The sequence below is a fragment of the Zootoca vivipara genome, chromosome 13, assembly GCF_963506605.1.
Source record: "Zootoca vivipara chromosome 13, rZooViv1.1, whole genome shotgun sequence".
NCBI classification, from domain to species: Eukaryota; Metazoa; Chordata; class Lepidosauria; order Squamata; family Lacertidae; genus Zootoca; species Zootoca vivipara.
The window spans coordinates 45825740-45851593 of NC_083288.1; the positions used below are offsets into that span (position 1 = coordinate 45825740).

The window sequence follows — 25854 nt, forward strand, 5'->3', positions numbered from 1 at the left end:
CCTTCAGCATATGTTCCCAGAGTAGGGTATATTCAGAAGTAATATAATAAGTTTAAACAATATACTAAATGCATTTCTCCCCATAAGAATTGAGATACTTGGCATGGCAACCTTTCATATAGTGTTGAAGTTTTAGGTGGCACTGACTGCTTTCCAGAACTTAATGATTCACCAGAAAACCATGTTAGGTAAAGGTAAAGGGCCCCCTGACCTTTAGGTCCAGTCGTGACCGACTCTGGGGTTGCGGCGCTCATCTCGCATTATTGGCCGAGGGAGCTGGCATACAGCTTCCAGGTCATGTGGCCAGCATGACAAAGCCACTTCTGGCGAACTAGAGCAGCGCACAGAAACACTGTTTACCTTCCCGCCGGAGCAGTACCTATTTATCTACTTGCACTTTGACGTGCTTTCGAACTGCTAGGTTGGCAGCAGCTGGGACTGAGCAACGGGAGCTCACCCCGCCACAGGGATTCGAACCGCCGACCTTCTGATCAGCAAGCCCTAGGCTCTGTGGTTTAACCCACAGTGCCACCTGCGTTCCCCCCCCTTTCTTTTGGCATTGCAACCTTTCAAATAGTGTTGAAGTTTTAGGTGGCACTGACTGCTTTCCAGAACTTGATGATTCACCAGAAAACCATGTTAGGTGTTAATAATAATAATAATAATAATAATAAAGCCACTTCCGTGCCTTTGCCGGAGGTGGAGTTGTGGGCAGCCCGACGAGCCCATTGCGTGGGGGCTGCAGTGTCAGCCCCTACGCAATGGTAGTGCCCGCCTGCGTCATCCGCCCCCTTGTCCAATAGGGATGAGGGGGCGGGGCCGCAGCGTTTAAACCCCTTCGCGCGGCCGGGGCCCGTTCTCTTTCTCCTTGTTCGCCGGAGCGAACAGAAGCACTCGTCGCAGTCCTTGGTTTTTTTTTGCCTTTGCCTCGTGCCTTCGCTTAATTTAGGTCCCGTTCATTGTTTCCCCACCTCGTTCCTCTTTTCTCTTCCTTTCCAGGTCCTGCCTCGTGGGAGCGTCGGGGGCTTTCTCCGCTCGGCAGTTCTTCCTCGCTCATCAGCTGTTCCTGGCAGCTGCGTCTTTAGCGCCAGTCAGCTGTTTTTCGGATCTGAGGCTCCCGCAGCCTTTAGGAGCTCACAGCCGCGGCGGATCCTGGGCGCCAGCAACGGAGGAACGCTAGCCAGCCGTATCCGGGCCCAAGGCTCCCACAGCCTCCAGGAGCCTTTTAGCTGCTGAGGTTCCAGCTGCTCTGGGGGCAGAGTTAGAGGCGGCTGCCTCCTCTCCCCGCTTTTACACAGGGACCTTTGTGCCAGGGATCTCCTCGGTCTGGTGAGTTAGCCGCCTATAGCGGTAAGAATCCCCCCAGCGCTTCTCTGCCTCCCTCTCGTGAGCTAGCCACTTTAGCGGTGGAAATCCCCCCAGCGCCTGCCTTCCTCCCTCTCGTGCTAGCGCAAACAACCCCTGAGCCTTAGCCATCTGCCCCCGGTTCTCCGCCTGGGGTTCAGCTTATGTACTTTGCCCTACTGGTTGCTATCCTAGTTTCTTGTTGGTTTGTATGGTGGTGGCTTGGGAGCGCGTGTTGTGTTAACCCCCCTTTTTCAGTGCGATCTCTGTTTGTTTTGTTTACCCAGCGCCATTTTGGGGAGGGCAGTGCTTGTGGTTTTTGTTCAGTGTGGTCGGCACCATTTTGGGAAGGGCTGTGTTTGTGGCTTTGCATAGTATAGCCGGCGCCATTTTGGGAAGGGATTGCTTGCTGTTTTGTCCTGCCTGGCCAGCGCCATTTTGGGGAGGGCAGTGCTTGTGAGGGCAGCGCCATTTTGAGTGGCTAATTCTTCCACGTGGCGGGCGCCATCTTGTGTGCGGCTTTGTTTTGTCGGTACTAGCAGCTCACTGTTCCTCCCTTGTATTGGTTCTCATTGCGCCCTGGTTTTTTAACTTATGTTACCCTGTCTTATCCTGGTGTTTTGAATTAATTCGTTGCATTTATTTAATTCGTGATATTCCCCAAGTGCATTTATTAATTATTGGTAACTGGTTTCTTTTTGGGCAGTTGGTTTTAATTGATTGGGCGGACTGTTTTTGGTAATTTTACCAGGCAATTAATTATATATAGAAAAATAAATAAATAAATAAATTGGTATTGGGCAAATAGTTATATCTGCCCCTAGCTGAAATTAATTTGGGGTTGATTATTATTGGTTGGCATTGTTTCCGCCTTCTGAAGTGTGGATAAATAGATCTATTATATAGGGAATTGATTGCAGTATATAGAAGTAGCTGAGTGTTTATTGTATATTTTATCAGGGTTGCATTTACTTAATTCGTGATATTCCCCAAGTGCATTTATTAATTATTTGGTAAACTTGCTTCTTTGGGCAGCTGGTAATAATTGATTGGTTACAGGCGTATACATAGATAAATTTAGTTAATAAACGTATAAATAATAAATAAATTAAAAATAAATAAATAAATAAAATTAATAAAAAATAAAATAAAATAAAATAAAATAAAATAGATTAATAGTACCTATAATAAAAAATAAATAAATAAATAAATAATAATAATAAAAAATATATATATATTTAAAAAAAAAACAATAAAATATAATACATATCGTAGTTATATAAGTGAGGGAGTTAATTCCATAGCATTTGTCAAAAGTCCTTGCGACCATGGCTTCCAAGGGCAAGCAGGGCCAGGCCAAAAACCTGGCAGCTAAGGTAAATCCTAAGGCTTTCGCCCAGGCGGTAAATGCATTGCAATCCATTTGTGGCCAGCTGGGCCCTCTCTGCAGCACGCTGGTCCCACTGGCCGAAAGCCTACAGGATGACTCCCCACCCAATTCACAGGATTGTGTAGCAGATACCCAGCTTGATGACCTGGATGGGCCGTCCACCTCCGCTTCCTTTTTCTCTACCTCCACCTCTGGGGGGGTTAGCGACGGGGCTCAGGGACCGCGCACCCGGTCGCAGAAAGCACGCTCCAATACTCCCGGCCAGCAATCAGTGGCTTCAGGGTCTCAGGTGCTCAGCTCCTGCAGCGGGGCAGCCCAGTCTGTTGCAGGTCAGATGGGGACTCAGCCCGCGGTGGCAGCGGCTCAGCAGGGGGCGCAGGCGCGCGATTCGACCACGGATGACGAGGCGGCGGGGCGCGCGGTGGGCGGAGTTGCGGAGTCGCGGGATGGAGAAGACCGTCGCCAGGGAGGAAAGGCGAAGAAGAAGTCGGAGAAACGTAAGAGGAGCAGAAGGGACGATTCGGACGACGACACAGGTACGTCCTCGGATTCGGAATGCGACATCCCAATGGAGGATTATTGGGGTGTGGGGGAGGACCAGATGGGTTTCCCCCTTTGGGTGCATAAAAGGAGGGCCAGCTCCCATCGTAAGTCATTTAGGGGTACGCTGGAGTGGCGCGACGGTGCGTTAATTCCCGACGAAAAGTATGCCACAAATTCGGACACGGATATCCTTTTGGGTTCTCATCTGTCAGATAAAAAGAGGGAAAAAATTTTAAATGGTGACTATATTGATGTGTTCACCATTCTTCCCCTGACTCAGATGATGGGAAAGGGGGAGAAGCGCCGGGATTACAGGGGTCGGCGATATAGGACACCTCGGGCCGACCGCACTTTTGAAAATTGGTTAGAGGGCATTCACATTTGGGCGGCCGTGATTTCTGCGGCATACCCAAAGCGAGCGGTGCACCTATTTGCTTACATGGCCGACGTCAGGTTGGCTCACAAGATGGCGGGGGAGACGGCAGCTTTGAACTACGACGAAGACTTCCGTAGGAATGCTTCAAAAAACCCAAAAACGCGTTGGGACCAACGGCACCAACACTACTGGAGTAACCATGTAGTGCCGTATGTTGAGAAAAAACAAACTGACCCCCCGAAAGCGGGCAGGTTTGAGCCTAAAAAAGACCCACGGCGTAGGGTCTGTTGGGAGTTCAATAAAGGTCTTTGCCAGAGGCCCAACTGCAAATACACTCACGAATGTGAGAAGTGCCTGGGTCAGCATCCGGGGGTATCTTGCTTCAAGGGAAAGCAGTCCTTTCGGGGGGCCAAGGGCAATTCTCACCAGGGCCCCAGATACCCCCCCGGTGCCTCCCACGGTGCAGCCTCAGGACAGAATAGATTCTAACTGTTCTCTAGCCATAGCCAACTCCCCTGTAAAATTGAACCCCTTAAAAAAGTTGCTAGCCCTATACCCTAATAGATCTGCTGCAGTGTACCTTGAAGAGGGTTTCTCTTCTGGTTTTCGCATCCCCGTTCAGACCCCACCTTCCACAACCGACCCACCAAATCAAAAGTCAGTTAGGGAGTGTCCTGACATAGCCGTTAAGAAAATAAATAAGGAACTATCGGCGGGCCGGGTCGCGGGCCCATTTTTAACTCCACCTATAGCCAACCTTCACATTTCCCCGCTAGGCATAGTTCCTAAAAAGGCCCCAGGAGAGTTTAGGTTGATTCATAATCTTTCTCACCCTAGGGGTAGCTCAGTTAATGACGGTATCCCGCAAGAGCTTTGTACGGTAAAATACGCCTCCTTTGACCACGCGGTGAAGCTGGTTCGCCAGTTTGGCGAAGGGGCCATGATGGCGAAGTGCGATATCGAATCTGCCTTCCGCCTCCTTCCTGTACACCCCCACGACTACAAATGGTTGGGTTTTAGGTTCGAGGGCGCTTATTTCATTGACAAAGCTATGCCCATGGGATGTTCCGTTGCCTGTTCGGCCTTTGAAACATTTAGCACATTCCTGGACTGGGCCCTTCGTGCTAGGACTGGTCTGTCAGGTGTCACTCATTACCTGGACGACTTCCTTTTCGTGGGGGGAGCGCACAGTGCTGATTGCGCAGGCCTCATGGAGGCCTTCGCTTCTCTTACAAGCGAACTGGGGGTGCCGCTAGCAGCGGATAAAACTGAAGGACCTGTGTCTCGTTTAACGTATTTAGGTATTGAATTGGATACGGTAGCCCAAACCTCGCGTTTACCGGCTGAAAAACTTGCAGCCCTTAAGGAGTTGATTAGCCAGCTTATTCCTCGCAAAAAAGTCACGTTGAGACAAATCCAATCGCTGCTGGGGCACCTTAATTTCGCTTGTAAAGTAATCTCGCCTGGTCGCCCCTTTTGCCGGAGGGTTGCCAGGCTCACCGTAGGTCTAACCCGACCGTTCCATAGGGCCCGTTTGCCGAAAGGGGTGAGAGCGGACCTGCGGAACTGGCTTACCTTTCTAGAACACTACAATGGCGTATCTTTATGGCAGGATAACATCACACTATATTCAGACTTTCAGATTCATTCCGATGCAGCGGGCGCATTGGGTTTCGGGGTATATTTCAGAGGGAGATGGTGTGCTGAACCTTGGCCTCCTAGCTGGAAAAACACAGACATTACTCGGGATTTAACATTTCTAGAATTCTTTCCCATAGTGGTAGCAGTACATCTTTGGTCGGACGACTTCAGGAACCGGAGAGTCTGCTTCAACACGGACAATCAAGCAGTAGTCAGTGTGCTTACCAGGCAATCGTCGCGGTCGGAGAGGGTGTCTGCCCTCCTACGTCATTTTGTGCTGCACAGTCTCGAGTTAAATATGCACTTCTCAGCCAAATTCGTGCCGGGACAAAATAATAATATCGCAGATGCTTTGTCTCGTTTCCAGATGGACCGCTTCCGCTCATTAGCACCGGATGCGCAGCAGTGTCCAGAGAGGTTCCCGGAACACCTATGGAACCTTGGAAACGGGAAATCCTAAAGGGAGTATTTGCTTCCGTGGCCCCTGCCACCCTCAGCTCCTACAAACGAGCATGGGCAGACTTCCTTGCCTTCCAGCAGAAGGGCGCTGGTGTGCGCCTTGAGAGCCCACCTACCCCTGAGGAGGTTATGCAATACGTGGTATACCTCAGAGGGTTGGGCCGCGCCGCCAAGACTCTTGGCATCCACACTGCAGCTATCACCTTTTTCTCGAAATCTCTTTATCTCACCGACCCGTGCGATAATTTCCATTTGCGTAGAGCAATGGAAGGCTGGCGTAGGCTGCAGCCTCCCGTTCCCGATTCCAGGCGACCCATTACGTTCGAGATGCTTACCCAAATCCATAGGCAATTGAGAACCCTTTGTTGGTCCAAATTTGAAGCGCGGCTGTTTTCGGCAGCCTTTTCGATAGCTTACTTTGGGGCCCTTAGGGTCGGGGAGGTGGTGTGTGAGGACCACCCTGATGGTGTTACCCGGGGTATATTATTACGGGATCTATCGCTGTCCGATGCCCAGGCTATCGTGCACGTCCGCCATTCAAAAACGGACCAGAGGGGGAGAGGCGCTAGCATTCGCCTCCCGGCAACAGGCGCCGCAGGTCCTTGTCCAGTGAAGGACACTAGGCGGTATCTTTATCTCCGACCGCCGGGTCCTGGCCCGTTATTCATTCACCATGATGGTGCACGGCTCACTCGTCAACAATTTACCAGGGTACTTCGCAAAGCCATTGCATCTTGCGGGTACAACCCCACAGAATTTTCTGCCCATTCCTTTAGAATTGGCGCCGCCACTTCCGCTATGCACCTAGGTTTGTCATCAGAAAGGATCCAGGAGATGGGGAGATGGAAGTCGAATGCTTACAGAAGGTACATTCGCACGTAGGTAGACTCTGGTGGCGGTGCTGATCCGGCTTTTCATCTTTACTTTTCAGGTTACCATTTCATCCGGGTTTGGATAGCGGGGCACAGTATAGTGCACTGGGCCCTGAAAAGGGCAATCGAAGTTGGTCTGGGATGCGGGCTCGGCCTTCCGGAAAATGTGGAGGTTTCCTGGATATCCAGAAGGGGTATGCGGTGGAGCGAGTTGCTGCCGATCATCCAGGCCCGGGCTGCTTCACTTGGCCCCCCAGAAGTCCTGATTGTGCAACTCGGTGAAAACGACCTAGCTTACCGCAATGCGGTCGATTTGAGGAAACATATATTCAAAGATTTCGACGTCATGAGGGAGAGTTTCCCGCGGATGACGTTATTGTGGTCCTCTTTGTTGGAAAGGCGCTGTTGGCGTGACGGCCGTTGCCCTAAAGCCTTGAACAATTCCAGGAGGCTTTTGAACTCAGTCGTGGCCCGCAGAGTGTTATCCTTGAATGGCCGGGTTATACAGCATCCCACCCTGAAACGAAGTGAAGCAGCCCTCTATCGCGAGGATGGCGTTCACCTTTCTCCGATCGGGAATGACGCCTGGCTACTGAACGTTATTGCTGCCATTCGAGATGTCCTGGACATATAGATCTTAATTAGGCGAATAAGAGAGTAGGGTCACACCTCCCCGATAATATCTTAATTCATATCTTATAACAAATTAACCGAGGGCTAAGCTACTAATTAGGGTTACGCTAAAAATTAATATCTAGGTGCCTATAACATGTGAGCGGATTGGCGGCGAGCCTGGGGGGGCTCGAGTGGCGGTTAGGCGTTGGAAATTTGCATAACAATAAGATGGAGGAGGGGCAGATTGCGTCATCACCTGCCCAAATTTGGAGAAGTAATTCCGTTAAAGGATTCCGGGGGCGAGGCTTGGTCCAGAGCCTGGAGTCGCCAGGGCCGTAAGGCACGCCCCGTACGGTGGCCACAGAAGGAGTTCCGGTTGATCGGCATCGCCGGGTTCCTTACTGGTGGTTAACTTCTCACGGACTCCAACACACGGGTTGGAGTCGGATTTAGTCTGATAGGTTCCAACGCCTAAGCCAATTCCGCTCAACATGCATATTTAATAAAGTTGTGGCCTGAACCACCCAATTAACCTTTAAATTCTGTGTCACGTGTCATTATTACACTGATCGGAGGGCATTGCTACACAAAGCCACTTCCGTGCCTTTGCCGGAGGTGGAGTTGTGGGCAGCCCGACGAGCCCATTGCGTGGGGGCTGCAGTGTCAGCCCCTACGCAATGGTAGTGCCCGCCTGCGTCATCCGCCCCCTTGTCCAATAGGGATGAGGGGGCGGGGCCGCAGCGTTTAAACCCCTTCGCGCGGCCGGGGCCCGTTCTCTTTCTCCTTGTTCGCCGGAGCGAACAGAAGCACCCGCCCACCCGCCCCTTAAAAAGAGAATAGGGGGCGCTGCTGCGGACCTGGTCGGTTGCCTGGTTAGTCAGTGGACCGGGTAGGACTTTTCCCATACTGGGCTAGCCATGATGGGTTTTTCGCCTACCTCGTAGCATGTCGTCACAACTTAGGTTAGGCGGTTAGGCGTTGGAAATTTGCATAACAATAAGATGGAGGAGGGGCAGATTGCGTCATCACCTGCCCAAATTTGGAGAAGTAATTCCGTTAAAGGATTCCGGGGGCGAGGCTTGGTCCAGAGCCTGGAGTCGCCAGGGCCGTAAGGCACGCCCCGTACGGTGGCCACAGAAGGAGTTCCGGTTGATCGGCATCGCCGGGTTCCTTACTGGTGGTTAACTTCTCACGGACTCCAACACACGGGTTGGAGTCGGATTTAGTCTGATAGGTTCCAACGCCTAAGCCAATTCCGCTCAACATGCATATTTAATAAAGTTGTGGCCTGAACCACCCAATTAACCTTTAAATTCTGTGTCACGTGTCATTATTACACTGATCGGAGGGCATTGCTACACAATAATAATAACAACAAACAACAACAATAATAATTTTACGATTTATAAAAAACACAATAAAACAGCTCATCCACATTTGCATTTCCTCCACTCTTTCAAGAAACGTCCTGTGCTTTAGGGCTCTGTCCCACAGTGCTCCCTCATGAAAACCAGCTCTTTAAAGCTGAATGGAAGCAAATGATTCAGCTTTGAAGAGTGGATTTTCACAGGGAAAGTTGTTGGGGGGGGCAGTTTGGACACAGAGCACTGAAGTGCAGACTTCTGCCTTGAAAGAGCGGGGCTAAGAACTGAATCCTGATGCATTAACATCCCAGTTGGTATAAAGAAGATCCCTCAAGAGAACAGGAGAATCCATACCTGATTAAAATGACTGTGCCACACAATCATATGCTCATTAATGGTGAATTTGCTTTCTTCTAAATCATTGGGATCCACCTTTCCAACTCTCACTGTCTGGAAGGAGTTGTTGGGGAATAGGACCAGGTTCGTTATATCAAACCCACTTCTCATTTCCCTTTTATTATTAAAAGACACAGCTTCATTTGCTGAGTTGTTAAATGAAATGTCTCGGAGAAATTGGTGGAGCTAGTTGGGGGGAAAACAGAGCAAGTAACAGAAGGTGTAACATGGTTGTGGGAATTTTAGACTCAAATTCGTTTCAGGTTCTGCACCACCTGTTCATTAGCCAGCTGAGGGTACACTTTTTAAAATTAAACACAGAACCAAGAACCTGGTTTCTTAACTATCGTGATAGGACTGCCTTCCCAACCAGTTGCCTTCCCAACCAAATTCTCTAATTGGGAAAAGCATTGAGTCTCTTTCCCAAGGCAGTGGATTGAAGCAAAGGGAGATTTAGCACACTTACCATTAGTTGTTTCTATTATATTTTGTATGTCATCTTCATATATACAAAGATTTATGTTTGAAATAAGATTCGCAAAGGCATCACGTATATTACAGTGAGAATAGGGTTCTGGATGAGATGGGATTTTGGTCCGATCTACAAGTCCTCTTATGTTCATATGTAGGCTCCACCTTTCTTTGATTTAGAACCCTGAATGTGCAGGGGGAGCCTCAATGGAGAGGGAATTCCATGCATCAGAAGAATGCCCTTCAGTTCATGGTGGTGGGTTGTTAGGATAGGGACTATGTCTATCAGCTCCATCTGGTACGCAGGCTGAGTCCCTACCTGCCTGCAGACTGTCTCGCCAGAGTGGTGCATGCTCTAGTTATCTCCCGCTTGGACTATTGCAATGCTCTCTATGTGGGGCTACCTTTGAAGGTGACCCGGAAACTACAACTAATCCAGAATGCAGCAGCTAGACTGGTGACTGGGAGCGGCCGCCGAGACCACATAACTTTGGTCTTGAAAGACTTGCATTGGCTCCCAGTACGTTTCCGAGCACAGTTCAAAGTGTTGGTGCTGACCTTTAAAGCCATAAACAGCCTCAGTCCAGTATACCTGAAGGAGCGTCTCCACCCCCATTGTTCTGCCCGGACACTGAGGTCCAGTACCGAGGGCCTTCTGGCGGTTCCCTCGTTGCGAGAAGCCAAGTTTCAGGGAACCAGGCAGAGGGCCTTCTCAGTGGTGGTGCCCACCCTGTGGAATACCCTCCCATCAGATGTCAAAGAGAAAAACAGCTACCAGATTTTTACAAGGCATTTGAAGGCAGCCCTGTTTATGGAGGCTTTTAATGTTTAATAGATTATTTCATTTCATTTTTCTGTTGGAAGCCGCCCAGAGTGGCTGGGGACCCCAGCAGCCAGATGGTATAAATAAATTATTATTATTATTATTATTATTATTATTATTATTAGGTTTCTGAAACATCCCCACCTTCCAGGAATGCCCAAATAAAACTGTAATCTCACCATGTACTAATTAATCCATTGAAATAAACAGTTTAGTTATTGAGACATTACCTGCCAAGGCTGCATAGATTGATGTTTCATACTATTACTTTCTTTGTGCTTGGGTCTAGATGTGAACATAGCATGCAGTGCATGAGCAAAAGCATAGACAGCATTGTAGATACTGTAGCTGTGGCCAGTCATGTCCATCTCAAAAAGAGCTGTGGGAAGACTCTCCAGCCTCTCATCTCCTGTACAAGTTTCATCATCAATGATAGGCACCCCCAGATCTGGCAATAAACAGTCAAAGGCTTCCTGCCAGAAGTCTTTGAGGAAACCACTTCCTTGCGTCCTCTCAGGCTTTGCAGCCTGAATAAATTCTTTGAACACTAAAAGCTCTTTTGTGTGAACAGAGAAAGAAATGGCACCTTGGAACAACTGGAGATCCCAACCCCTTTGAAGGCCAGTTAAAATGAAATCAATCTGGGTTGTCATAATCCACACTTTTCCAAATACTGTGCTGTTATAATTGACGGCATCTTGAAGAAATACAAAAGTTCTGAACGTTGCAATTGTCATTGATCCTCCATACATGATAAATGTACTGGGTTTTTTATTTGTTAATGGTAAATATACAGGTGAAGCTATGGCAAGTATGTCCAGAGGGTTATCCAGTTGGACTTGTTCTGGCATTCTTTTGGTGAACGCTGAACAAATTCCATTCTGGAAAAATAATGATTCTATAGTCTGCAAGAATTGTTCTCCACTGTTCCCATCCACAACAAAGAGCCCAATCCATGTCCACCTAAACCTCTGAAGAAGCCGAATAATCCCCATATACTGATGGACTTCATTTGGAGCCATGTGGTAAAAGTAAGAGAGCTGTGTGCCCATCTTTGGGGGAAAGGAGCCATATGTGAGCTGAAAGGAAAATGCATAGATATATCATAAAGAAAACTGAAGACTAGTCTTGTGTAAATGCATTTTTATGACAGAGAGAGCTAGAGAGATTTGGTTAGTGCTGAGGAGGGTACAATGTGGATTTCATGGGATATAAGTTCAAGAATGCTTCAGGGGAATTCTTTCACATTTGAGGAATATGGTGCAATTCCCAGTTTTATTTTTCTGAAGGTTGCTTCCCTCCTTCCATCCGGACCAAATATTTTATTAGATAGTAATGAGATGTGTGGAATATGGATTTCCCCAGATTCCCCCCCCCACACACACAAAGAAACCCACCTGAGGAATCTTGTAGAGACCAATGATGTCTGCCATACAGTGGGAGGTGCGAGAGCCAAGTCCTCCTGTGATAGCTATGAGTTTTTTCTGGCTGTCACATTTGTAGTTAGGGACAAATCTATCTGACTTGAAGAGAAGGTCCAGAGTGGTTCGGTAGGTCATCCTTGCATCACAGTAGCTGTCATAAATGTGGAACCCAAGCGTAACATTGGGCAAGATCTTGGGATTCTCATTGATCTCCTTCACAGCAAATGCCAAAGCAAGCAGGTGCTGATAGAACTTTGTCACCACACTGCCAATATAATTGATTTGTTATATCTGGAACATGTTATCAGAAAGCCTGGCAAGACTTTAGTCAATATGAGATCATGGCCCAGTGACAGGAGTGGCGTTATTACTCTGATAAAGCTTGAGAATATGGCCCTCCCTCAAATAATTAGTGTAGTACAAAGTAAAATAAAAATAAATCACCTGGTCAAAAAGGTCAAAAAGAGTCTGCACTTCAGTGCTGTCTTGGCTTACTTTTATTTTTATTTACATTCAAGTTTTGCTATCAGTATTTTGCTTCTTAGGAAACCAGTTTGCCTTCTGTCCTTCAGATTTTGAAGCTTCTCAGAGCAGCCTTTTAAGGTTGGGCTCATAGATATTTTTTGAAAGATTATTGTTTTTGTATGCTTCAATTTCCTTTTTGTTTTCATTTTGGCTTGTTTATCCCCTTGCTCAGACTTTACTAATTCAATTTCAACCATTTTCCATCTATTTTTACCTGTCTAAACTTTCCCATCTGAACAATTCAGGATCCTGGATTCAACCCACTCAACCTTCCAACTGAATCCATAGAAGAAAATCATTTGCATCCCTGTTTGGATTGCTGATTGGTTTCCCCATTGTACTGAAAATGGAGAACCTCGGGAAATGTGAAAATTTCATTAAATAAAAAAAACCCCACAGAGAACCAAATCTCACTCCCAACCCACTTCTTGCTTTCCACTCTAAACTTGGTAAAATGCATTAAGCTCAGAAAATACACGTGTGGAAAGCAATACTTACTGTGGCACATCAAAAAGTGTCAGAGAAGGATGTTTCAAGAAGTCAACTTCATGGTCAACATAATATGTATGAGAAGTCATCCCACCAATGATGAGGCCCCCTGGTTGGTACCACTCATGTGGAACAGGGAGCGGGTCATTTTGGGGGCACTTTACAGCATTCACTTCGCACACCATAAGAAGCAACAGAATGAGCCATACTATTACACACAGCATTCTGAAAGCAAAGTATCCCTCTACATGCAGACATTCTTGTCCCATAACTAGCCACTGGCTAGCATAAATCGATATGATTTGATGGTTTCATCCCAATGCAGAAATCTGCGAGAAAATCATTAGCCTTACATTTAGCACTGTCTGGAATGGGCAGCTATTTAATTCCAAACATGTGTCAAAGTTGCCTCTTGCACGTAAACCCATCTCCCCTAGGCCCAGTGGTTTATTTATAATAACTTTCACATGTGTTTTCTCCTGCCTTCTGGAAAACCTCCAGAACTTCAGCAAGGTAAACAAATTATAGTATTTGGATAATTGCAGGGGGAGATAATTACGTCTTCACGGTTTAGATTCTGAGTGACACTTTTGCTAGGAAACATGTTGATTTCCAACAGAAGCCTTCTCCTCTCCCTAAAGGGGTGAGAAATTGAAACTTTTTCGCAGACTTCTGTGGTAAGCAAACTCCAGGGTGGCCATTTTGGCCGAACCACATTGCCCTGCCCTACACCTAGAGATGTATGAATGTCTCTCAATCTGTTCCAACATTCATACAATCTATTCCAACATTCACACACCCTTTTTTTTGGGGGGGGGGGTACTTACTGTTCCACTGTGATTGGTGTATTTGTATTTCAAACAATTCTCCCTTTTTGTCTTATACTGATGAGTGTTAAATGTATCACACAATAGACATACATAGCTCATCTATCAACATCTGCCTCATTTACAAATCAATAATATCCCCTGTAAAGGTAAAGGGGCCCCTGACCATCAGGTCCAATCGTGTCTGACTCTGGGGTTGTGACGCTCATCTCGCTATATAGGCCGAGGGAGCCGGTGTTTGTCCGCAGACAGCTTCCGGGTCATATGGCCAGCATGACAAAGCTGCTTCTGGTGAACCAGAGCAGCGCACGGAAACGCTGTTTACCTTCCCGCCGGAGCGGTCCCTATTTATCTACTTGCACTTTGATGTGCTTTCGAACTGCTAGGTGGGCAGGAGCTGGGACCGAGCAACGGGAGCTCACCCCGTTGCAGGGATTCGAACCACCGACCTTCTGATCATCAAGCCCTAGACTCTGTAGTTTAACCCACAGCGCTACCTGGGTCCCTAATCCCCCCTGTATTTTCTTTTTTAAAAAATGAGAGAGAGAAAGAGAGACTTCTAAAGGGGGAAAGCCCTGCTACTCTTTTGCAGGAAAAGCAACAAAGTATCTTGTGGCATTTTAAATACAAAGTTAATGAAGTGGCTAATAGCCCATGGCAAAGGCATCCATGAGTACAAACATAACCATATTTGATCTGAAGTAAATCTCATGAATTAATTGAAGTTTATTGCGGCCTATCTCACAATGATGTTTTCTCATTTCACTATAATTTCAGAGAGAGAGAGAGAGAGAGAGAGAGAGAGAGAGAGAGAGAGAGAGAGAGAGAGATCATTTCTCTCACTCAGGCATCAAGGGAGGAGAATTTAGCTAAAAAATGAAATTGGAGGAGAGGGAGGAAAGGAAATTTAAAATTAAATTCTACTTTATGAACAAAGATTTGGGAGAATGGAAGGGTAGTCAGAAACTGTCAGATTGCTATCCCCATATCCACAAATATTTTTTTAAAAATGTCCCCAGGTGAAATGAACAAAAATGAGAGATATTTTTCCCTTTTGTTAACAAAAATAGTAGGCCTATAACAAATAGCATTCTAGAATCTAAAAAAGCAAATAAGCACCTGTTGGGACAGTGAAAAATATATATTGGTGAATATTCATATAATTGCAAAGCAATTTACCTCTCTCTTTCTTTTTATACAAATGCATAAAATCTTGGAGATGCTGCTTTACTACATTTTTTTTTATCATCACTCATGCTTAACTGGGGATAATGGGAGCTGGAGTCCAAAAACATCTGGCAGACTACAGGTTCATCACTATTGACCAGCACCATTGTTAAGATATTGTAGAATAGGTTCTCATAAAATCATTACAAAGGCAGTACTGCCCATTACATTATGCAGTCACACTTTAGAAGTCTGTGCTAATATTCAGTCACCACCTATACCCCAACATTTCTCATCCAGTGTGTTCAGACCTAGAATTACTGCTCACCCATTAAAGCGGTGGGTGGGGTTTGCGACCTGGCGTGGGCTTCCCTAGCCTAGATGACACCCCCTTTTTGCTTGCTGGCCATCACTCCGCCCCCTCCTCAGCTAGCCAATAGGCTGCTGGCTGGGGGGGGGGGCGGAGCAAAGGCCAGGTAGGAAAGGCTCCAGCTGACCACCCCATGTTGTTATTCAAAATATACACTTTGTTTTATGACTGTTTTGCTTCCATATTTTTCTTTCTGTCTCATTTTAAATTATATCCATTGGATGTAGAACTTCATGATAGGAATAAAATAAAAAAATAGGTTTTCTGGGGATCATCATGTGTCGTTGACCTTTTCTGGGGCGATCGACTGCTCAACCCCCCCACCCCACCCCACCCCTGCCATCTCTCAATCATCACGCCAATCAGGCAAAAGGGAAGAGGCAGAAGTGGAGGCTCCTGAGTGGCACTGGGTGGGTTCCAGAAGCTCCAGTCCCAGTGTGGATACCGAATGTCGCTGTCGCGGTCACACTGAACTGCACATCACCCCCAGACGTTTGACGGTCTATTGGTGATGTGCCAACGACAAACAAATACTCTCAATCACTCACACACCTCAGACCAGGATATAGTAAAATAAAACAAGAAGGTTTATTGAATGTTCTTATGCGTATTGGTTACTGTACAAAGCTTAAACGGTTTCAAAATCACAGATGGTTCCTATACCGGCCTAATACCTCTAAATATAACTAATAATAATTATCACTAAACTCATAACACTGTATCCTGTCTATCTCACTATTTAACAGCCACCACAATAATAACCAGCTCTTATCTTCACACCAGCTCCTCTCATCTAACTCACTCTCCTCACATCTAACTCTCTCTCAACTCTCCTCATCTAACTCTCCTGCCTGCCTGCATTCTTCCTATATACACCCTGCTTCTGGCTGGAGAGCTCCCATTGGTCGTTTCCTTCCCTGGCAACTTAACCCCTTCTAGGCCCTCTAGAGGTGAAACGCCACAGTCGCTGCCACCGGTGACTTCCTTAGCAGCCACTCCCAACCCAAGCAAGGAAAGATGCACAGGGGCCGAATGTGACACAGGTAGCACACAGGCCTCACACACAGTCAACTCTGGCCAAGGTAACTGCTTCTGACTCTGGGGCACAGTTAAAAAAATACCCCCCCCAAAAAAAACTCAGACATTTCCTATAACTATAAAATGCAAAAATTCCAATGGATGGAGATTTAGGCCCTCCAAACGAGGACTTATCAGAGATTTCCTGGACGTATGGCAACCCTAACATATTTTGAACTGGCAATAAATAACATACCATTATCTAGAAAGAAAAAAACAACAACATGCCTATTGGAACAGTGACAATTATATATTAATAAATATTTATATAATGTTTATTTTTCTATCCCTCGTGCTTGACTGGGTATAATGGGAGCTGGAGTCGAAAAACATCTAGAATTCAACAAATTCATCACCACTGACCAACAGCATTGTTAAGATATTACAGAGTAGCCTCCAGTAAAACCATTACTGGGCAGTCTGTTAAATTAAGCAGTCACAATTTGGAAGCCTATCCTAATATTCAGTCACCCCCCAAATGTTTGAATCTACTGTTTGTAGTCTTGCTCACTGGAGTGACAAGGATTAAATCCACACCATTGGGGGGGGGAGGGGTGATGACCTTTCAGTTATGTAGTGGCAGAAATCTTCCCATTTTCATGCTAAGCATATTCAGATCTTCAACATTTTGTTCTTTAGAATCTAACTTTTCCTTTTCCTTTTGGTTTTGCTTTTTTTCTCTTTCTGTCTCATTTTGAATCATAGCCATTGGATGTGTAACAGTATGATAAAAAGGGGGGGATAAGTTTCCTCAATGCTTCCTCCTTATCAGTTGCTCCCTGCTATTCAGCTCAGGCCTCAGCACAAGGAAGTAGCATTTAGGGCAAAAGATACAACCCAGTAACCCAGCAGTGGAGGCCAAGATGGAGAAGATCTCCACAGCCACCAGGCTTTTCCCTCCTGTGCTCAGGTAAGTTGGAATAAAGGACAACCAAACACTGCAAAAGGCCAACATGCTGAAAGTGATGAATTTTGCTTCATTAAAACTATCAGGCAACTTGCGAGCAAGGAATGCCACCATGAAGCTGGTGATGGCCAGAAGACCCATGTAGCCCAAGACACAGTAGAACATGACGACTGACCCTTCATTACATTGCAGAATGATTTCTTCCTTTGCTGAGTACATGTCAAAATCAGGAAATGGAGGAGAGGTTGCCATCCATGCAGTACAAAAACATATTTGAACAAGCGAACAGCAAATTACAATTGAATAGGACACTTTCCTCCCCATCCATTTCTTTATTCTGGATCCTGGTTTTGTAGCCATGAATGCTAGGGAAACTATGGTGGTCTTTGCCAACACACAAGAAACAGCCACTGAGAAGACAATGCCGAAAGTTGGTTGTCGGAGAATGCAGGTCAATTTCCCAGGTTGGCCAAGGAATAACAAAGAAGATAGGAAACAGAACAGGAGGGAGACGAGGAGAGTATATGAAAGGTCCCGGTTGTTGGCTTTCACCATTGGCGTATCTTTCTGCTTAATAAATATTCCTAACACGAGAGCTGTGATCAGAGAAAAGGAAACCACAGCTGAGACTAAAGTGATTCCTAAAGGTTCATCGTATGACAGAAAGGTTATAACTTTGGGGGTGCAATCATTTTTATTCTTGCTTGGATACTGAGCTCCTGGGCATTTGAAACAGTCATCTACATCTGAAAAATAGGAAAAGGTTCCATTTCAGTGTCAATTTATTAGACACAAGACAGTAAATTAGCCCTTATGCTGCTAGAATTTAATCATCTACCAGTCTGGTTAGAAATCTTCCCTTCTGGGCACAGAACACAATCATAGCAGCAAGATTTCTCCCCTTCCTTCCTTTTTTCCCGATTACCAGGCTGGCAGTGTTCATTACACAAAGAAAGGGGAAGCACCTATCCATATAAAGGAAAAAGAAGATTAGTGTGGGGATAATTTTAGTTTATTTTCTTCCTTTGCTTTTTGTTTTCAATTCTCCTGTGCACTGATTAGTAACTCTGCAGTTAAGTATTAGAAAATAGTTGAAACAGCTAATTGCATATGAAAAATGAGTCAATCTCCAATTGCTGATGTAGCCTAATGCCTTAGACTATAACCACAAACCATTTTATCCTTTGAACTGCCCTGTCACTTGCAGGTATAAGGCAGCATATTAATTCAATTAGCAGCAGCAGCAGCAACAACAACAGATACTACCAAATTAGTGCTTGCAAGTCACCTGAACTGAAATTGAATAAAGTGGACTAATTTATCTTCAGTTACAGGTAGGTAGCCGTGTTGGTCTGATGTAGTCAAAACAAAATAAAAATAAAATTCCTTCCAGTAGCACCTTAGGAACCAACTAAGTTTGTCACTGGTATGAGCTTTCGTGAATGCACATTTCTTCAGATACCATCTTTGACAGCTATGAAAGAAAACTTCCGTCTCCCTGAAGCAGAATCTAGTTTCAGAAGATAAAATGCTTTATATCTTCTCATAGGATGGGAAAGCAACAAATGTCTACAGTATCTGAATTAGATAAATTTTGAGACATGCGAGCCACATTCCTGTAAATGAAGATATTCCAGATTTCACCCCCCCAAAATGGCTACAATGTTTTCAGTGTAAGGAGCACTTAATTTTTTGAGATTTGTTTACAAGGCATGCTTTCAGAATAAATGAAATTTACAACCCATTCAGTATGTCTTGAACACATGCTATTTGCCACATTTTAGATATTTAACTGTGAGGTTTTTATGCAAATTCAGGTGGTAAGGATTAAAAGGGGTCTGTTTTAAAATTTTCTGAGAAGCTGTGGAGTAGTGATGCTTGTCGACTTGGGTAGCTTTAGGAGCGGATTACAAAAAAATCTTGGTGGAAAGAATTATCAGTCGTTACTAGCCACAATGGGTATCTTCCAATTCAACTGTCAGAATAAATATGTATCAAAATATCAATTGCTGGAAACCACAACTGGGTAGAGTGTTGTTGTGCACAATTCCTGCTTGTTTTCCTCCAACAGCGGTATGTTTGGCCCTAGTGAGAACATCTAATTAAATTAGATGAGCCTTCCAACTGATGTGATGCAGTAGGGTCTTCTTATATTCTCCTGGGTATTAAATATGTGATGATGAAAAATACAGTTCGAAGATGTTCTTCTGCTCAATGTTGATGTGAAAATCACAGAAAGGTGCTGCTGGAGGGATGTGTAAGAGGTAGAGGGAATTATGCTTCTAACATTGTCCTGAAAAGCACCGCCTCATTTATACCCTATGCCATTATCACCAAAAGATTCCACGAACCTTACAAGCAGCAGACTATAGATGATCTGAGAGGTGGAGTTAACATCATAGCTGCCAAGTATCCCGTTTTCACCGGGAAAACCCCTTTTTTCCTACCGTTTCCCGGCGGTCTCCCGTTTAGGTTTTTATCCCGATATTCTCCCTTAAATCTGCTTCTGCCGGCGGCCATTTTTCTGGTGCCGCTTTGCCCTTCTATGGGCACCAGAAAATGGCGCCGGTCGCTTCTACGCGTGTCCAGAAACGCAACTTCCGGTGGCGCTTTGCCCTTCTATGGGCACCAGAAAATGGCGGCGGCGGTGCCGGAAGTCGCTTTTACGCATTTCCGGTCATGCATAGAAGCGACTTCCGGCACTGGCGCTGCCATTTTCTGGTGCCCATAGAAGGGCAAAGCGCCACCCGAAGTTGCGTCTACGCAACTTCCGGTGTCGTGGGCTGCCGATCCCGGAATTTTCTGTCCAGGACTTGGCAGGTATGGTCAACATACTGATGCAGAAACAGTGTCCTGAAGTAGCTAAGAGCTGTAAGGTGCACAGGTCATGAAATATTTACAGAAAATCCAGCATACTTTCCAAAATAAGAATGACAATATATGTATTATCCTGTTTTTGAAAATCAAAGTTATCACTCAGTTCATTCTGAAGCTTGGTGACCCATTGCAAACTCAGGTTATGGAGAATAGAGAAGTCCTTACTGTTGGGATTTATGCTGCTCTGGGGTCACCCGAAGGCCCCCTCAGTCCCACTGACCTTTCCGAGCATCCTTCCAGTAAGCACAACTCTGAAATGGCACATCCCTTCATTCCAGTGGGCCCTTCAGTGACATAAACCAGTTTGATTTATGCACCCTAATCTTCTGGCATTACACAGCAAGAGCAATGAACCATCCGTAGATCTAAACGATGTATTTATTTACACTATTTACACACAGAGAATCATGACGCTCTCTCTCATGCAGCTCCGAGAGAGAACAAGCAAGCAAAAGTGAAAGGACCTTGAAAAATACATACAGATGGGATTGTATCCGGTTCCCACGCTTCTTCTCAGACAGGCATGTAAATTACACCATTCACAAAAAGCAGCCTTGGAGGAGTGATTTGCTAACGTTTACATCATTGTTAATAACAAAGGGTTCACTGAGGAAACTACAGCATCCATACCTCATTAAAACATCTTGGCCACACAATTATATCATCACTGATCATGAATACTTTTCCATCACGGGGCTTGGTATCAACCCTTCCAACTTTCACTCTCTGGAATGACTTGTTTGGGAATGTAATCATGTTGGTTATGTCAAAGCCACGACCCATTTCCCATTTATCATCAAAGGCCATAGTTTCTCCAACTGAGTTGTTGAATGAAATGCCTTGAAGAAACAGGTGGAGCTGATTGAAAAAAGGAAAATAAAAATCACAACTGGATAACCACAAGCTAAAAAAAACTGCTCCACACATACACCCCAAAATGCTGTAGAAATTTCTAAAATTAGTTATACAGTGGTACTTTCGTTGATGAATGGCTTGGCTCCAGAACTAATCGGCTTCCGAATGCCACAAACCTGGAAGTAACGTTTTTTTGAAGACAAACGTCCAACATGGCTTTCACTTGTCTGCAGGAATCTCCTGCACCCTATCGAAATCTGTGCCTTGGTTTTCAAATATTTCGGGAGTCAAATGGACTACCGGAACAGATTGAGAACCAAGGTACCACTGTACAAGGTGGAGGAAGCTGGATGTAGGCCCAAATTATGTTAATTAATCTGTTCATTGTATTAAGAAGGTTTTGGTGTGGAGAAAAGTAAACCTACTGCCCACCCAAATATTATCTGTTATTCAAGGAGGAGAAAGTTGGAGGTAGCCACACCTTGCATGTTCAATTTGAAGAAATAAGCTTTTGTTGTGGAACCATTACCTGCCAAGCTTGCAGTGGCTGATGTTTAACATTGTAACCAACCACTGTTGATCTGTGCTTGGCTCTAGATGTGTACATGGCATGCAAAGCATGAGCAATAACGTATACAGCATTGTAGATGCTGTAGCTGTGGCCATGCATGTGCATTTCAAAAAGTCCAGCAGGGAGACTTTCCAGCCTCTCCTCTCCAGTACAGGTGTCATCATCCATTGCAGGCATCCCTGGATCTGGAAACAAACAGTCAAAGGCTTGCTCCCAGAAATCTTTCACAAAACCATCTCCTTGAGTCCTCTTTGGCTTTATGTTCTGAAGAAATCCCCTGAACCCTGGTACCTCTTTTGTGTGAATTGCGAAGGAAATGGCACCCTGGAACATCTGGAAATCCCATCCTCTTGAAACTCCAGATAATACAAATTCTATCTGGGTTGTCATAATCCACACCTTTCCAGATAATATGCTTTCCTTATTTCCAGAATCTTGTGAACCTATAAAAGTTCTCAGCCATAGAACTGTTTCAGGATCTCCATATACAATATTTGCATTGGCTTTATAATCTGCAAAAGATACGCTAATTAAATTTTCCTCATAAAAGTGATTTATGAATTCCTCCATACGAGCTACTTGTGGGATTCTTCTTGTGAAGGCTGAACAGATTCCATGCCTGGAAAACAATGACTCCAGTATTCTTAGGAAATGCTCTCCACTGTTATCATCCATAACAAAGAGCCCCACCCATGTCCACCTAAAATGCTGAAGTAACCAGATAATGCCCTTATATTGAAGGCTTTCATTTGGAACCATGCGGAAAAAAGGGGGGACTTCCATACTTTGGATCTCATCTGGGGCAAATGAACCATATGTAAGCTGTAAGAAAATGAACATATACAATCAAGATGAGTTATAAATATCCCTATCCTATCCTATCCCTAGTCCCAGTAAAGGAAGAATGGATACAAAAAACTTATGGAATATGCAGAAATAGCGAAACTTACTGGAAGAATAAGAAATCAAGATAACAAACTCTTTATTAAATAATGGTTTATTGAATATTTACAGATAAATCGTAAACAGATAAAAACATTCGCATGATTATGGTATTAACCTGCAAATTTATAAGAATATATATAACAGTAGACAATTAAATGAGTAAATTAAATGAATTTGGATATGCAGAAGATATGAAAGGAAGCCCAGAAAGAGGGGGAAGGAAGTCAAATTTTGAAACGTTAAAATGTATTGTGAAATTAATGAAATGTGTGAACTATAAATAAAAAAACCAAAGAAAGAAACCCCCACACCCCATATTACCTGTGGGATCTTGTAGAGATCCGTGATGTCCCTCATATGAAATGAGGTGTCAGAGCCAAGTCCTCCAATAATTGCTAGGAGGTTTTTGTGTGACCCACATTCATAGTTGGGAAGAAAACTCTCTGATTTAAAGATAAGATCCAGTGTGGTGCGATAGGTCATCCTTGCATCATGATAGCTGTCGGAGATGTGGAAACCAAGTGTGACATTAGGTAGTAATTTGGGATTCTTGTTGATGTCATTTATGGCAAACACCAGAGCCAGGATGTGTGAGTAGAACTTGGTCACCACACTGCCAAGAGAGATGAGTTCATTAATTTAAATGATGAGTCTATAATAAACAAATTCATGATGCTATAATACTAGATATTCCTTATTACCATGTGTAACTGAATTGGAATATTGGACTATATTTTATATTTGTGATTCCCTCTCCTCAATGCCACACCATCCTCTTCAGAAGAAAAGTTTATTGTGCAAAATGACATAGAGTGGAAAAGTCAGTATTCTGATGCTATGTGTGTAATATTGTATTGGTTGTCACATGTAGTACCAGATTTTTGGGATTTCCCCCCCTATTTGTTTCCAATATCTCAGAGTTAATAAATCCTTTTCAACTAAATAATGCTTCTAATATATGTTGCACCAGAACATATTTGCCATATGTCATTTTTAGGGCCTTGACACGTTTTGTGATCTCTCTTTTTCTCTGCCCATTCCACTAGGTATACCCACAACAGTCACTTTCTCTTTATTTTTTAATGAACATATATGGTCACTTAAGCAAACTTGATTCAAGACATTATAAGAACATTCATTTGGTACCAAGAAGGCAGAGAGAAGTATAAATAACCCCACCCAAGAGATAAACAAATGTGTCAAAGGAGTCAGAGGGAAAAGGCAAATACTCTGATGTATCTAAAATTCTATTTCCATAATATATTTTTCCATGTCTGTCCATCTTTTTTGTGCAAGTTTTCACATTTAGATTTCTTATACACTTTTTGAAAACTAGTATAGCTAACAGCAGCTCTTTCCCTAGCATTTTCAATGTTCCCCCTATTCCTGCACAAAGTTTTAAGGCATCTAGAGGCGTACAAAATTAGAAGATTAAATGCAACAATCAAAGTTGTTCCCCATTCCTGGTATTAACTTTTAACAACTAAAATGCAATGCATTCAGGAGGTGCAAATGGGGATTCTTACTGTGGAACATCAAATATTGTCTGGGATGGATGTTCCTTGAAAGAGACTTCATTGAAAAAATAAGAGACCTGAGAAACAATCCCACCAATGAGGAGTCCACCTGCCTGGTAGAAATCATGTGGAACAGGCAGGGGTTCATCTCTGAGACATCTCATAATATCTACTTGGCAGACAATGGGAGGAAGAAGAAGTAGCAGCATTGTTATTCTCAACATGTTGGCAGCAAAAATTCTTTGTAAATGCACATTCTCTTGCATCCATCTCCCTGTTTCAGTCAGTTAGATTGAATGATCCCTGACTCTGCCAAATTAGCCCCAGAATTTTCATTAAGAGTGTTACAAATAACTTCAATACTATCTGATATCACCAACTTTCCAGTTTCAATGTGGCTTATAAAAAAGAAAAGGGAGAGAGTGTAAAGAAATGGCCATGTTTACCTCATGTACTTAATCCCAGTTGGCCATGCTAGAGGGATTTTTGTATAATCACTTTCAGGCCTGTGTAGTGACTGTTTTCTTCTGCCTTCTTGGGAGCTTCAGACAGGTGAACACATAGTGTTTTGCTTAATTGTAGGGAGAGATAACTACTATTTCAGAGTGCACATCCTGAATGGCACTTTTGGCATGAAACATGATGGCTCATTTTTCCACAGCTGACCAAAAATATTCTCTACTTCCTAAAGAAATGTGACATTGGACTTCAGTTGCAAAAGGAGCCTGGGAATGTTGGCTGCCACTGTGACCACTGAGAGCTATCCTATAACTGTTTCTTACAGTAATGACAAGCACCATTAAAAAGGAAATGAAACCAGGATTAGGTATTGCAATTGCATTGCTCCCACGAATGGCTGGGAGGCATGTAGCATGATGATTTCCTTAAAAAACCCCTCAACAACTTGATTTTCTAAAAACTGAATGACAAAATCCCTGGCTACACCAATGTATAGGACCCAAACCAATTGCTTCAATATACAGTGGTACCTCTACTTACGAATTTAATGCGTTCCGAACGCACATTCGTAAGTCGAAAAAAATTGTAAGTCGAATCCCATAGGAATGCATTGGGGAAAAAATTCGTAAGTAGAAGCAACCCTATCTAAAAATTCATAAGTAGAAAAAAATCCTATCTAAACTGCATCCAAGATGGCGGACGGAGCTCCATTCGTAAGTAGAGTTATTTGTAAGGAGAGAGAGAGAGAGAGAGAGAGAGAGAGAGAGAGAGAGAGAGAGAGAGAGAGATTCTGACTAAACATCAGGAAGAATCTCCTGACAGTTCAGCCTTTGGAAGGTGGTTGACTCTCCTTCATTGCAGGTTTTTAAGCAGAGGTTTATGGACATCTGGCATAGATGTTTTAGCCAGTTTTCCTGCATAGCAAAGTGTTGGACTACATGACTTTGGCGGTTGCCTCCACCGGTACAGGACCCCCAGACGTTTCACGGTCCATTGATTCCTGTACAAACCACTTTATTATACCGCGGCCACCAACCAGTAATAAGTCTGGTAACTATCCACTACGTCAGACAAGGATGATGTTTGAACAAAAGAGGTTTATTTAGAAATGGTACATAAGCGTATGGTTTCAATAGTTAAGTTCCTGAATTCTTATATAACCGTTCCTATTACCTCTAACCTTTAATAACTAAACTGTCAAACACTCTATCCTTTCTGATTACCTACCACCTAATGCCTCACCCTCAGTCTCTATGCCACACCTCATCCACCTCCCACACAACTCCCTCATCTCTCTCAACAACCCACGCAACTCCCCCAACTCAACTCCCTTCTACCTCCCAGGGGTGGGTTTATATAGTCCTCCTAACCCCACCCCCTAGGGTTATAACTGTCATTACCTGTTAACCCCTTCTATACCAGGCCTGACTTTAGGGTGATCGTCACAATGACCCTTGGGGTCCTTTCCAACTCTTACAATGCTGTGATATTATGATAAGCAGTGTAACCTGAGTCATTGGCTTAGCTCTAGCCCCAATGATAATGAACAG

At 44.4% G+C, this 25854-nt stretch overlaps 1 protein-coding gene across 1 annotated transcript; it reads right to left on the reverse strand.

The window, feature by feature from the left end:
* Positions 1 to 16924: 16924 nt before the first annotated feature.
* Positions 16925 to 24069, reverse strand: LOC118095680 (vomeronasal type-2 receptor 26-like). Its single transcript, XM_060281354.1, has 6 exons — positions 23855 to 24069; positions 22650 to 22941; positions 21342 to 22205; positions 20588 to 20815; positions 17919 to 18045; positions 16925 to 17826 (listed from the first exon to the last, which is right to left on the reverse strand). Exons 1-6 carry the CDS (start codon positions 24067 to 24069, stop codon positions 16925 to 16927), a joined length of 2628 nt encoding a protein of 875 aa, XP_060137337.1.
* Positions 24070 to 25854: the final 1785 nt, after the last annotated feature.

Excerpts from the sequence above, each read along its gene's own strand:
- LOC118095680 (XM_060281354.1), bottom strand. The coding sequence starts at position 24,069 with ATGTTGAGAATAACAATGCTGCTACTTCTTCTTCCTCCCATTGTCTGC. Across the intron at positions 22,942-23,854 it reads ACAATATTTGATGTTCCACA|TGTGGTGACCAAGTTCTACT; the intron begins GTAAGAATCCCC and ends CTCTCTTGGCAG. Across the intron at positions 20,816-21,341 it reads AGCCACTGCAAGCTTGGCAG|CTCCACCTGTTTCTTCAAGG; the intron begins GTAATGGTTCCA and ends TTTTTCAATCAG.